Below are 14,162 nucleotides of genomic sequence, written 5' to 3' on the forward strand. Positions count from 1 at the left end.
TTCTGACTGCCTACCAGTTGATCTACCAGCCAGGTCTCTCCATGTTCTGCAGACAGGGAGAATGAGCGCTATAAGGCAATCTCACCTCCCGTCCATGCTCGCCGATACCAAGATTCCTGGAATAAACTCAAGTAAGCTACCGAATCCCAGGGTATATTCTCAGTCCGGCAGAGTCCAATTCAATCCGGGGACCGTATGCCGATGGAGGTTTGTTCAACCCCGGCCCTTTATACGTTCATTCTCTGCCACCTTTCGCTTAGAGGTAACGCGCACAAGTCGAGATACTCCCGTATCTCATCTCAGATTCAATGGTACGTGTTAAGTCACCATTTGAGTTTGATGCCAGTCCCTTATTCTGCAGAGCTTCTTCCCTTCTACTGGGATAAGAAACTGTTTCTCAAATACCTGGGATAGACACTTTTCCTCTAGTCACCGTTCAGTCACCCTGTAGGCAATAAGTTGACATTCCCCTCCTGGTAGGATAGTCCAAGTGATACGGGCCTCTAATTACAGTAGATGTACACACCGTACATTACCAGAGCCAATGGCTAATGTTACCTGTCTCCAGCAGACATATTCGTTTGGGAGTGGAGGCGACTGCCCTGGTAGGTTTGCTCAAGCAACACGGAGTTGCCTATCTTTAACGTTATAGCTAAGTTACCTTCGGAATCCAATGATACCTGAAGCAAATAAAATTGTGTAAATATTATATAGACCCTATGTAAAATAAGGCCTTTCGTGTTTCTCAAGTGTCCCTATCTGTTTTGCTTCAAATTTGGCATATCAACAGCAAACTGGAAATAAATCGATACATGTTTTTTGTTTATGCGGAAAAAACATTGTAAGGGTTAAAGGTGTCTCCTGAAATACTATTACCGGTAAATACGCTATACTGTTCGTGCTTGTAGTTGATGTACCAAATTTGAAGAAATCGGATGGAGACACTTGTGAAACACGAAAGGCCATATTTTACATATTCAATATCTACAAACAATTTCATTCGCTTCGGTCCACTCCTTCCACCACTCAACGCCTCGGTCCACTCAAAAGTTTTTTTTTTTTTCTTTTTCAGTAAAATACGTTAATACGTATTCCCTCATCTTATCTCTACAATATTTGTGCACATTTCATTCACTTCGGTCCACTTCTTCTTGCCTTTCGTTGTCAAATTCCAAAATTTTAGATGGGGGCTTTTGCCCTCCTAAAAGAGTTTTTCCCCCGAAAATTAAAAAAAAAACGTATTCGTTTGTTTCTTGCCTATTGTTCATACATAAAGTTTCGTTGCAATTCTCCATGTACTTTACACACATCTGAAATAGTGTTACTAGAAATTTTGATATTTAGTGATCAAAGTTTTGGAGGGGTCTGTGCCCCACCCAACAGTCTTTTCCAGGAAAATACGAAACCCGTGTTCCCTTATTTTACGTCTGCAATATCTGTGCACAATTTCATTCACTTCGGTAAACTTGTTCGGGTGTCAACTTTCAAAATTTTGGGTGGGCCTTATGTCACCTAAAACCGTTTTCCCGCAGAAAATAAAAAACACGTATTCGATTATTTTATGTGTAGTATCTACTTGCCAAATTTTATCAAAATCGGAGTGTTACACTTCGGAAGTGTTACTTCCAGACCCGTAACCGGAGAGGCCGTATCCACTTCATTTTAATTTAACAATTAAATTACTGCAATCAAGTAAATTAAACTTCCAAATGCTTAGTTAACAGTAATTGGTATTGACGACACCTTCACCCCTGACAATTTCGTACGATCATCATTTTCGAAATTTTGTCCAGAAGTCGAAAGAAACTTTCTTTTAGAGCCTTTGATTGCCTCGCAACTTTCAAGTTTCGTAACTTTCTTTTCCGACAAAACGCTCATTTGGAATTTTATCGTTGCCCATTGAAAAACAAAGTAATATTTTAAAGTGAAAACTCACATTATTAAAAATAACATTAAAAAAAACGAAACGACTCAGGGTAGAAACGAAAAGTTGACGAATGACAAATGAACTAAAAGACAGGATGAAGAACCCTTGAAGACATTCCTTTCTACTCTGATAATGCCCTACAATCCATAAGTAACATGTGGATTGACTTCCTTTTGTTTGTTGATCCATTTCCATTTCAAGGACAAATTTGGCAATGATATTATGTGGCAAGATTGCAGAAGGATTCTTGGGAGAGGCATGAAGAGTCTATTATAATTGTTTTTTGAGCATATGATGGGAATTATAGAAAGAATGCCGCTGCCTTTAGTCGTACTGCCGTAGTGCTTATCATAACATCTACTGAAAAGCTAAATATTCATATTCGTAAATATTCGTAACTCTCATTTATCTTATATTCTTAAAATCTTCATTTTTTCCTTCTTTAAAAAATATTTTCTAAATCTCCCTGCGCCACAGGAAATTTTTTCTCAAACTTGCTTAATGTGGCATTGGCGCCCATTGATGTACGAGACTAGAGATGGCCACATTTTCCGGAAAAACGGAAAATTGAAAATATTTTTCCGGAAACCGGAAAATTGAAAGCGGAAGACGGAAATTTTTCCGGAAAACGGAAGACGGAAAATTTTCCGGAAAAACGGAAACGGAAAATTTTCCGGGAAAACGGAAGATGAAAAATTTTCCGGAAAAACGGAAAAAGTGGTTTCCGGAAACCGGAAAACTCTTTTTCCGGAAATGGCCATCCCTTTACGAGACCATTTCTAATAAATATTCACATTTAAAACACAAAATTCATTTTCCAGTTTGGCGCCCACTTCACCTTGCGCCTCCTGCGAACGCGTAGTTCGCAGGATTCAAGATCTCGCACTGATTTTGTGTAAAAAAAAAAAAAAAATTAAGTCATGCCATATTGTAGAAAAGCTATTTAAATATTTCTGGAATAAGAACCAGAGTTGTCTCCGAGAAAATTATCTGGACAAGCCTTCCTGTAAACGATCCTTTCTGAATTTTCTTATAAAATGGATAATACAGTTACTACATACGCGCCTTTGCCGTGGGAGACCCGGGTTCGATTCCCGGTTCGGATTCTACGTTAATCAGTAGGGCCCGTCTCATATAGCCTCGCTGCTGAAAGAGATGTTAAACTCCAAATCAACTCAACTCAATACAGTACTATATTCGTATTACTACTAGAATTCCCATTCTTCGCACGAGTAAATAAAATTTGTGAAAAATATTTCAAAGAAATACCGAAGTTTTTTCTGGTTTCAAAATATTTCTTGATACAAGTTCGATTGTACCGGAGTTAATTAAATAACTATTCAACGTTACTAAATACATTTTCACAGCGTCAAGACCGAGTAAAATTACTTTCTTTCACCCTGAACAGTGGATAAACTCCAATCCATGCAAATCGTTGAGAAAAGTATTTAGTCAACATACCTATCACCCCTAAACTCCATTTAGCTATCCGTGCTGTTCTACTTGCTAGAGAATGAATGCGCAGAGTTCCGGGTTCGATTTGCAGGGAGACCATTGATATTTGAATTCATTATGGCGTTTCGGATTTCCGTGTAAACTGTAGATTCATTTCTTATAGTTTAATTCTCGAGTTTGAAAAGAACAAATCATATATTTTTAATTTTTATTTGCTAATCGAATGAAATGTACTCTCGGAGTGCTATTTGGTCATTACTACTTTAGAAAATGGGCAGTTATAGACACTAGGTGCTTCCGTGGTATATGGTATTAATGGTACAAATTACCAAGGGCTGCAATAAGCTCAGAATTAATCGGCTTAAGGTATCAGGAAGTCCTTCTGGCTTGCAGTATAATATAGCAATATTCATGTAAAGCGTTAAATTGTATTACAATGACACATTAATACTTACCGTTAGCTTGATTAATAAGAATATTTTCATAATATGTACTTTCCATATACTCTGTCACATATTACAGAATTTAAATAAGATATATGTATTCACCCTCTCTATGAAACGTAAATGTTTGTTCTCGTCTTTTGAACCCCAAGTTAGTTCGAACTAATTTGAGAATCTTTTCGATATTATTTTTATTTATCTATTGAATTTTTGAAATAAAATTTTATACAATTTTAATTGAATTTTAAATTTGGAGTTTAACTAGCACATGTAAAATCTTATACAATATTTCTCTTTGATTCAATCCTCTATGAATTCATCCAACTCAACATATCTGAAACACCTTGTTTCTAGCGAGTGTTAACCTTCCTTATAATTATTTCTTTACCTTCGCAGAACGTAAAATATCTTCTCTAATCTTAAATTCACTCTCAACTCATTATGACATTAATAAAACTGTCGATGATGGGACCATGGGAGTATATAAGTACAATAAAATCACTCTCTAAATCTAATCAAATATAATTTAAATTTCGTATTAGACACAGTTGTCATTTCTAATTTTCATTGTCTGACAGCAACGCAAATTTGTCTTCAACATTAGGGAGCGGGGGACGGGTAAGACTTTTTTTTTAAAATTTTTTTAGCGACGATCAAAATATTTATGAAGTAGAAAAACAATGCTGTGGAGGATCAGGGAAGCAGGGTTGTCTTCAATATTGGGAAGCGGGCAGATTTGAGGCTTGTTCTGGGGAATATCAATTTCCTTTGTAGCAGTTGAACACACATTTCTCTCCAAAAAACACATTTCAAAGCGGATTATTGGGGGGACAGTCCCCCCAGTTCCAAGATTGGAAGGAACATGCCCCCCTCATCCCCCCGGGATTTGCACCAGTGTTCCCTCACTTATTTTGAATGGTTAAAGAAAACTTCAGTGTGGCTTTAAAAAAAAAGTCTTATATTTGTCTGGAAAATAGATGTAATAAATATAAATAATTATACTGAGAAAAAATATTCGTTCAAGTTACAATGTTACATATCAATGTCGTCCCCTCATACAACTCAATTTAAACATATAACCGAGTATTATTTTCCTACTGAAGACTTCTGTTTTACAGTTCCTCTGTATTTCTTAATTGCATTGCACAAATAAAATTTCAGGATACTATTGACGTAGAGTAACAATAGTTAATATCAAGAACTTGTGTATGAGTAGGAATGCACTTTAAAACATAGAAAAGGTATTTTTTTAAAAAATGTTTAAGAACGCAGTTCAAGAAAAGCATAATGACATTATTTATAGTTTAAGATGATGTTTGATTTTTAGCTTCATGCTTTTACGCAATTGCTTTTCTTTGAAGAGAGCACGTTCACAGAATATGATTCTGAATGATTTCCATCCTTTTCGTGAACAAGTTCTGATTCTAAGAAGTTGCACGTTGAGTCACAGGAGCACTCATAATAGCTTCACTGTAAGAAGGAGGCGGCGGTTGAACCTGAAAAAGAAAAGAAAAACGTTAATTTATCACAAAAGTAAAAATGAGATAAATGATGAAGGGTTTTCTTCATGGGCGCCCGAAGAAAATTTTCTAGCGGGGGGCATCTCCCTGGTTATTATATCACTTTTGGTATTTTTTTTATTTGTATTAAGAAAATCTTTTAAAAAATTAATACATTTTCGTAAGCCAGGTGCAGGACCCCCTTCGGCGCCCATGATTTTCTTATCAATTTGGATAATATGAAGCTAGATCAAGTGCATCGTAACAAGTTGTTTAACCATTTAACCACGAGGGATTTCAACCAATTACATGATAGGTGTTTAACAACTCTCAGTTATTAAAACAGGTAGCAGAAATTAGTAGAGAGTAATAAGCTCTCATTTTGGAATTATAAGGAATCTTCAATGTAATGTTCCACTAATATGTTTTAGAGGTTAATGAAGGAGCTGACAACTACAACTAAGACTGCATATTGTTATACTATATATGAAAATGGAACTGTTTGGAGAAAAATCATGAAAACGAACTCACAAAATACATCTTGCTTGAGTTGTAATCTGTAACTCTATGAAACAAAGATGAGTGACTTAGAGATCATGTCATCTTAAGAAAAAGTAATTTCAATAGGTTCTTACATATTAAAAACATACTTTCGTTTTCATAAGTTTAGAATATTGGTAGAGGAATGCAAGAAAGTAATCTGAACTAAACAGAAGACGCTCGATGTTTCGTTTAATTTAAAGTAGATAGTTCGTCAATGCAAGTGAACGAAATTGAAATAATGGGTGAAAATAGTATTGAATGGTATTGAATACTTCCTCAGTTCTTGTCCTACACGGTGATGGAGACATGACTTAACAATTTATAGTGAGACTCCCACCTCAACCCGAATCTCTGAACACGTCCACGTTAGTTAAGATTTTCTCAGGTTAAAATTTTTGTAAAAAATCACCAAAAACTTACTTTTAATACCTTATGTTTAAATCTAGTAACATGTGTCACAAACTCACCAGAAAGAAAGAACAACAAAAAGAAGTGATAAAAACATTTTTCTGATAGCAGAAGGTGCCAATTAAAATGAGTTTATGATTTAACACCTTGGAAACTATATATACTTAAAGAAAGCATTAAATTGTAATATGTGTAAACCAGAACTAAACTAAACTTAATTAATACTGGCGAGACAAATCATGATCCAGCATGCTAACAGCTAATCTTCGGTATTCAACCATTAAAATAAACTTTAAAATTGAAAAAGTTTATAGTTAAGATAAGTTTTTGAAATAGATAATGTGGGTAGAAGCATCGGAATCATTTATTCATTTATTCAATCGCCAACCTCGAACATCTTGCCAAAAGTAGGACACATCTGAACATATTACAGCAGCAGTCCTCATAAATAATAATAATAATAATAATAATAATAATAATAATAATAATAATAATAATAATAATAATAATAATAATAATAATAATAATAATAATAATAGTAGTAGTAGTAGTAGTAGTAGTAGTAGTAGTAGTAGTAGTAGTAGTAGTAGTAGTAGTAGTAGTAGTAATAGTAGTAGTAGTAAATAAAAGAGAAAAGAAAATTAAAAGTGGTGCTCTCTCTGTAAGTTGTTTCCCAATTCTATATTTTCCACACGATATATGATCGAGTTCTGGATAGGGTAGCAAAATTGGTATTCCGTGAGGGACCCACCAGAAGAAAAAAGAAATCCATGCATTATTAACCATAACCATGGCATCAAGAGAGTAAGTAGCAAGAACATTATGACAAGAAAGAAGCCGAAATTATTGTGTCGGAAGCTAACTTAAATTAATTTTTACATTTTATATACATATCAACAAAAAACGTTACGTTTCAGGAGGCTGAAATTGCTCGCAGGGGGGCTCAGCCTATTGCCCAACCTTCTAGCTACGCTTCTGTTTTAAGATAGGCTTACGAAACATCCTCTTCTGTATGAATATGTTCTATTTGGAGAAGACCTAAAAATGGTCCCGATGTTTTTGTGTTTCTTCTCAATGGGAAAATATCCTGTTTTCAAAAGAGGCAAGAAGTAATAATCGTACATTATCTGTAAAGTATAGCCTCGGTAGTATAGTGGTAAGTCACACGAGAGACCGGGGTTTGATTTCCCGCCGGGAAGCATGTTTTAATGTTTTAAATGTTTTGTGTTTTAAAATTTAAGAAAACAACAAGGAAAATAAAGTTTGCTTGTCGAATTACAAAATTAGTTTTCTAAGTTTAACTTGAACAGAAAAGTTTATTAATAGGTAACAGATTTCTATTGTACAAAGATTTAAGAAATTGTATAGTTTTTAAAAATATTCCCCCACGTGATACCAATTTTGCTGCCCTATCCACAGCTTGAGAATATATTGTGCAGAAAAGATGGAATTAGGAGACAACTTACGGAGAGTATTTTCCCCCCTCTCTTTTAAAGGAGAACTGCTACTGAAATATGTTCAAATTTGTTGTACGTTTGGCAAGATGTCTGAGATAGATGATTAAATAAATGAATAAATTATCCCTATGCTTCCACCCATCTTATTTATTTCAAAAGTTTATCTTAACCTTAAGTTTACCTTGAATTTTAAATTTTATTTTAATGGTTAAATACCAAAGATTTGGTTTTAGCATGCTGACAGTGAGTCACGATTTGTCTCGCCAGTGTTAGTTCAGTTTAGTTTAGTTCTGGTTTACACTTATTACAATTTATTTTATTTTTTATTTTATTATTATAATTTTTTTGCTTTATTTTTTAAAGCATTGTTTCCAGGGTGTAAAATCATAAACTAATTTTAATTGGCAGAATTGTCTGCTATCAGAAAAATATCTTTACCACTTTAACAACAAACTTCTTTTCGTTTTTCTTTCTTTCTGGTGAGTTTGTGACATAGGAGTTGTAAGATGATCAGCTATGAATTATTTTTTAGGCCTACACGTTTCATTAAAAATTGTAAAAGTCATTATATCCAATTAAACATAGTCTCTTAAAGAAAAGAAATCATGATCTCGATGTCATAAATAGAGACGAATATTTTGTAAACTAATCTTGTTTTAGAAAAGAAAAAGTAAATCAGTAACGTGTAATTAAAATCTAAAGTTAATGCAGAAAGAAAAACATTATAAACCTAGTTCTCCTCATACAATAAAAATCGTTATTATCATTGTAGTAAAAAAAATACACTATTTGCAAATATCAAGAATTAAACGAATAACTTATATCTTGGTAAAATTCAATTTCCCATTCTCATTTACGCGTTATCGTAAAATGCATAGAATTTTGTTGGCAAATATATTTTTTTAGCTCAGGACAAATGCATTAAATATATGTTTCTATTTAGACACGACAAACACAGAAGTAATTAACCCTGGTAAAGACACTAAAGGATCATAGAATACTTACGTTACCTATATATGAAATATGGTATATGGATAGCCAATGTTGAAGACACGTTACTCATGAAGATCTTAATGATTGATTACGTTGATGCACTCTGCCGAAATAATTGCTCTAGCGGTCTATTGCCAAAAACAGAGTCCAAAAATTGTCTTTCATTCAAGAGTTATTGTGTGAAATAACGGACGGACGGACGAATGTACTAACAGCACAATCTTACAAGTCCCACTTCATAATCTTAGATGGGACTCCGTCGTGGCTATATGGGTACCGTTAGCGCCTTCGGTGAGGGATGTTCGATTCCCGGTGAGAACTGATGTAGCTCGGATCGCACGTTAAGCTGTACGTATGCCACCCAACTGGTCTAGTACCTAGTGCGTGTGTCTTTGGTGCACATGACCATGAATTCTATTTCCGGTGAGAGAGCACAAAATGTTAATTTCACTTCCATTAATTACCCGTCTCCTTTAGCCTAATGAGCACTTAAAAGAATAATCAATTTCATTTTCAATTTTAAGCTGCAGATTTATGCGTGAGCGTCATATATATATACTCTCGACGCAAAACGGGATGCTAAACTCCAAATCAATAATAATAATAATAATAATAATAATAATAATAATAATAATAATAATAATAATAATAATAATAATAATAATAATAATAATAATGTATTTCTGATGGTGTTAGTGCCCTCATTAATATGACAAAATCGAGTTTCTTATATTGCGGCTTCATAAGCAATTCAAATACTGAATCGCTGTTCACTCTTAGCATCTCCGAATATTCTTTCCCGAAAGGAATCCTTAATACAATCACAAATAGACATACAGACAATTATATCTTGGAATTAATAAACAATAAAGTTAACACTTACGTTAGTAGAATCAAGAGCGGAGTAGCAAGTACTTGAGAAATGAATGGCTCGGAGGAACATAATGGTAAGCACTAGCTCCATCACGCCGAAAGCGTCGGTAGACCAGCGATGACCAATTAGCGACCTCTCGGCAAAAATTAGATGCCCCGCAGCGACGATCCGCGGTGGCCCCGTTCCCGGTTTGCAAATTATACCACCAGCGGCAGAGACGCGGCAAAACGCCAACGAACTACAAAATTACGCCCCCGAAATATGTTAAATCACCTATATGTGTAATTTGTTTACATTAAAGTGAGTCTAAAAAACACTTAAAAAAAGAAAAAAACCTCGATGGGCGCGAACCACCAACCTTATGATTACTATAGTGCGTCCAGTAAGAGAACGTCTCTGACAGCTCGCAGTGACATTGCCACTACTCGCGTCTCAAGGTTTTTTTCGGTGCAATTGTAGTGGCAATTTAATTAATGGTATAAGACAGAGTGATCGTGGTTGGTAACACTGGTATCAAAGTAGGGGCTGCAATGTCCCACCGCATGTGGTAAGAAACGTCAGAGACCATCTCTTGTTGGCCGTGCTATAGGCGCGTGTTCTTCCGACTTCACAATGGAGGCGACAAAGGAAACACCGCATGTAGAGGGATAACTCGTTGAGGTATTTTTAATTTGGCCAACCAGAGTGCTCCTCTAACTGTGTATATTCGTCGATAACCGTTTGGGATCAGATAAAATGCGTTTGACATGTAATTTTACAACAAAAGGACGAGCGTCTATTTACTTTATTTCATAGTTCTCCCATACTCACTTTCTAATAATAAGCGACAATTGCCATTCCAAATCATCCAATTATACGTACTCATCTCAGTATTTTTCACTTCATGATATACAGGCAGGGGTTATTCTTGACCCCCGGAGCTCATTTTAGAAACAATTGGTGAGTATAAAATAATATATAATAATAACCGCATACATATGACTGGCGATAGTTCGTGTTGGCCCCTTCGCGATTCTTAGCGACAAATCGAAGGAGTGTGAACCAAAATTAAGTCCTAGCTGCTACGCGGTGGTAACTTCAACATCCCGACTCTACATATCTGTTTCGACTCGATGAAACCCTGCCGTCACTGGCACACTAGCGGCAATCCTTGTACGTGTCGCTATATCAACTATCGACATTTACCGACAAGTGGGCCACTAGGTGTTGGCGACGATTATGGCATGGGATTTGGTGAAATTGAGTTACTAGATGAAATGGGTTGTGTTCGAGTTGAGTTGAGTTGATTTTGAGTTTAATGTCCCTTTCAGCATGGAGCCTATACGAGACGGGACCTACTGATTAACAAGGAATCCGAACCAAATGAGGTACCGACTGGAATCGAACCTAGGTCTCCCACACCAAAGGCGCGTACTCTAACCGCTTAGCTATGAAGGAACTCAGGGTTGTGTTAGAATCAAAGAAGATTATGTAGATAGTTTTATTTTGGAAATGTGCCTCCAGGAGGAAAGGGAAGCTTATTTGATATGTCATTAGATTGAATTGCATGGGAATGTTCAAGCTTATTTTTCAGTTTACACGAAAGTTAGAAAATGTGACATATTATTATGTTCTAGCAAGATACTCAAATAGCAGAAAACAACAGAAGCCTGCCTCAAAGTTGTAGAATTTGTTTGCTATATTACGAAACGAAACACAGGACTTCAACGTCTATCCTTGAACATAAAATAATTGGCAGTTGAATATATAATTAACTAAACAAATAAATACAACTGTAGAATCTACCGATGAAAATCATTCTACTGAAGGGCATTTTTTTAAAGTTCTACTTGCATTGAAATGAATGACATTATTCATGGCAAGAAATTAAATGAAAATATCTTCTTACATTACAAACAATACATGAGCAACTGTCGAATGAAAGTTTTATACATGTGCTAAATTAGAGTATGCATGTATTATTTATGGTAAACATTTAATCAATAATACAACTGATGATGAATGCTCTTTAAAGGCACAGCAACCTAATAATATAATGATAATTTTAATATAATGATATAATATAATGCTATAATGATAATAATGATAATTTTATGTTAAGCGTTTTTATTCTTTTTTTCTTTCAAATCCCTGAAATAATGTCTCGGTTATATCAGGCTTATCATTTAGAGTCCATTAACCATAGTTATCATATAATGAAGTAATCATGATAATTTAAAAAAAAACTTGATACAATTTGTTCATTTGATTAACAATGCTTATTTGATTAATTACAGCCGTTCATAGATCCACTTATATACATATAGCTGGGAGGTCAAGGATAGAGTTGCCATTCGTCAATCGTGTGTACGATAATATTGGACATGCGCAGTCTCAAGGTCAAATGCTGGAGAAAAAGAGAGAGAAAAAGAGAGATTTGTAGTATCCTTCCTTTCAAAGATTTTGCTCCCTTTAATTCATCCTCCGTCCGCCTACAGAACAATCAATTTGAATAATACAATTGCTAATATGAGCTTTCGAAAGACTTACATGGACGTGATACAAACACTTTAAAAGTCAGCAAAACACCTTCAGATAGGTATGTAATTTTATCATAGAAGAAAGAAAGAAAGAAAAATTTAAAAAAAAGGAAGTGCTTTTTAACATGCACATCATGATGTGATTACGTCATTTAATTGAAGTTTACGGAGAACATGCAATACTCAACAGGCTCTGCATGAGTTATTTTGTCACACAAGCCACATCATGGGCTCTTTTGTAACTTCAGTAATAAACAGGAGTATATAGTTGAAGCAAGTATGTATGCAATTCGAGCTGTTGATCTCACTTTTAGAAAATTTTCCTTTGACTTTATAGAATGAAAATATGTTTCAGGTGACTAGCATATTTGTGAAATCATATAGACAGCGGCGCAAATCTGTCTTCAACATTGGGGGAAGGGGTATGATCTTTCCCGTAGTTTTTTTTAAAGCGATGTTCAAAATCTTTATGAAGTTGAAAAATAATGCTGTGGAGGATCAAAGGAGCAGAATTGTCTTCAACGTTGGGAAGTTGGCAGATTTGAGGCTTGTTCTGGGGGGACATCAATTTCAACTCACTTTCCTTTGTGGTGATCGGATACAAATCATCACATTTCTCCCCCCCCCCAAAAAAAAGGATATTTCAAATCGGATTATTGGGGAGACAGTAGCCCAGTTCCAAGATTGGAGGGGGCATGTCCCCCTCATCCCCTCCGGGATTTGCGCAATTGCATATAAATATCACCACGGGTGCTGCCAGGAATATCCATAATAAAAGAAGGTAAAAAAAGATGATTGCCCCATCTTGACACTATAAACTTTTTTTTTGAAACGTACCACCAACGGAAGAAATTTAAAACGCTTAAAATACGGATATGAGGAAAATAGAAAAGCCTATTTATTCTATCAATCGTATTAACCCGTTTGAAACCAAATTACTTCTTCTGATTTCTTTCGCTTTGAGAAGTTAACTTAGTTTATTATTGTGTAAATATCACGAAAATATAACATTTTGATTTATCTTGTGCATGAGATATGATTTATGCCCTGTCCTATAAATAGGACGCTTTATATGATTCCTGAATCGTTAATTCAACGAAAGTTTATACATAATGCTTCTAAGAAGCTTTAGGAAACATAAGATTGACTTACTAAAAAAATCTCTTGAGAAAAATCTTAAATGATAGTGACGGAAATCAACGGTGAACCACTCTGGAACGCAGCTCTCATCATACAAAACTTGATTCGATCACTGCCCAAGTAAGTGCGTGGTGAACAACATCTTGTCAGTGGGTTTTCTCGGAGTATTCCCGTTTCCCCCACTTTCTCATTCCACCAATTCTTCCATTATCACTCACTTGCTTTAATCATCCGTCTTCCTTTGCCTAAATGGGACGTTAAAAATGAAAGATTTCAATTAATTTGTTGAACCCAATAAATAATTTAGGTTAATTTTATTTGGGGAAATAATTTCCCATGTGTTAATTTCCTCGGGCTCTTTTCTGAACGCATAACTATTGAATCCACAACGATCCTGCACACCAGAAATTAGCACTCTACTATCAAATTACCGTGCTTTTATATTTTTTTTTCTTACAAATGAATAAATTCGCTTCGTAAGGTCGGTCGGTGATTCAAACACAAGAACATTAATTAGTTTATTAATTCATGCTGCAAATAATGTAAATAATATTGCAAATCAGTATACTACAACTTTGTCCTTAGATATTCAAGTATATTCAAATAATTGGTAATAAATAAATAGACAAATTGTTTACTTTTTAAAGAAGCCTTAAATTTTGCTATTTTATTGTTCTTTGTTTTATTAGCAGCGTCGTACACATTTGAAAAATGCATTGTATCTTTCGCTAAGCCGTTTCCCTACTGAGTAAGGCAGATAGTTTGCCCTAAACCGATAAATGACGTACAAACATGGTGGTCATTGTTTAAAGCGCATGAGTAGAAGACCGTAATTCAACCCCAAATTTCGACTAGTTAGAATCATCGCATGAGCAAAAGGAAGTCTTCTCTGTAATTAATTAGT

At 35.0% G+C, this 14,162-nt stretch overlaps 1 protein-coding gene across 1 annotated transcript in view; it reads right to left on the minus strand.

Annotated features, from left to right (window-relative positions):
* Positions 1-4,762: 4,762 nt before the first annotated feature.
* The window catches only part of LOC145686383 (uncharacterized), a 67,375-nt gene continuing 57,975 nt past the window's right edge, over positions 4,763-14,162 (minus strand). The window contains exon 5 of the mRNA XM_081759653.1: positions 4,763-5,321. Within this exon, the coding sequence (XP_081615779.1) occupies positions 5,250-5,321 (72 nt within the window). The 3' untranslated portion in view covers positions 4,763-5,249. The remainder of the gene's footprint in view (positions 5,322-14,162) is intronic.

This window comes from Thermobia domestica, chromosome 5 (genome assembly GCF_964235325.1).
Source record: "Thermobia domestica chromosome 5, izTheDome1.hap1.1, whole genome shotgun sequence".
Taxonomy (NCBI): Eukaryota; Metazoa; Arthropoda; class Insecta; order Zygentoma; family Lepismatidae; genus Thermobia; species Thermobia domestica.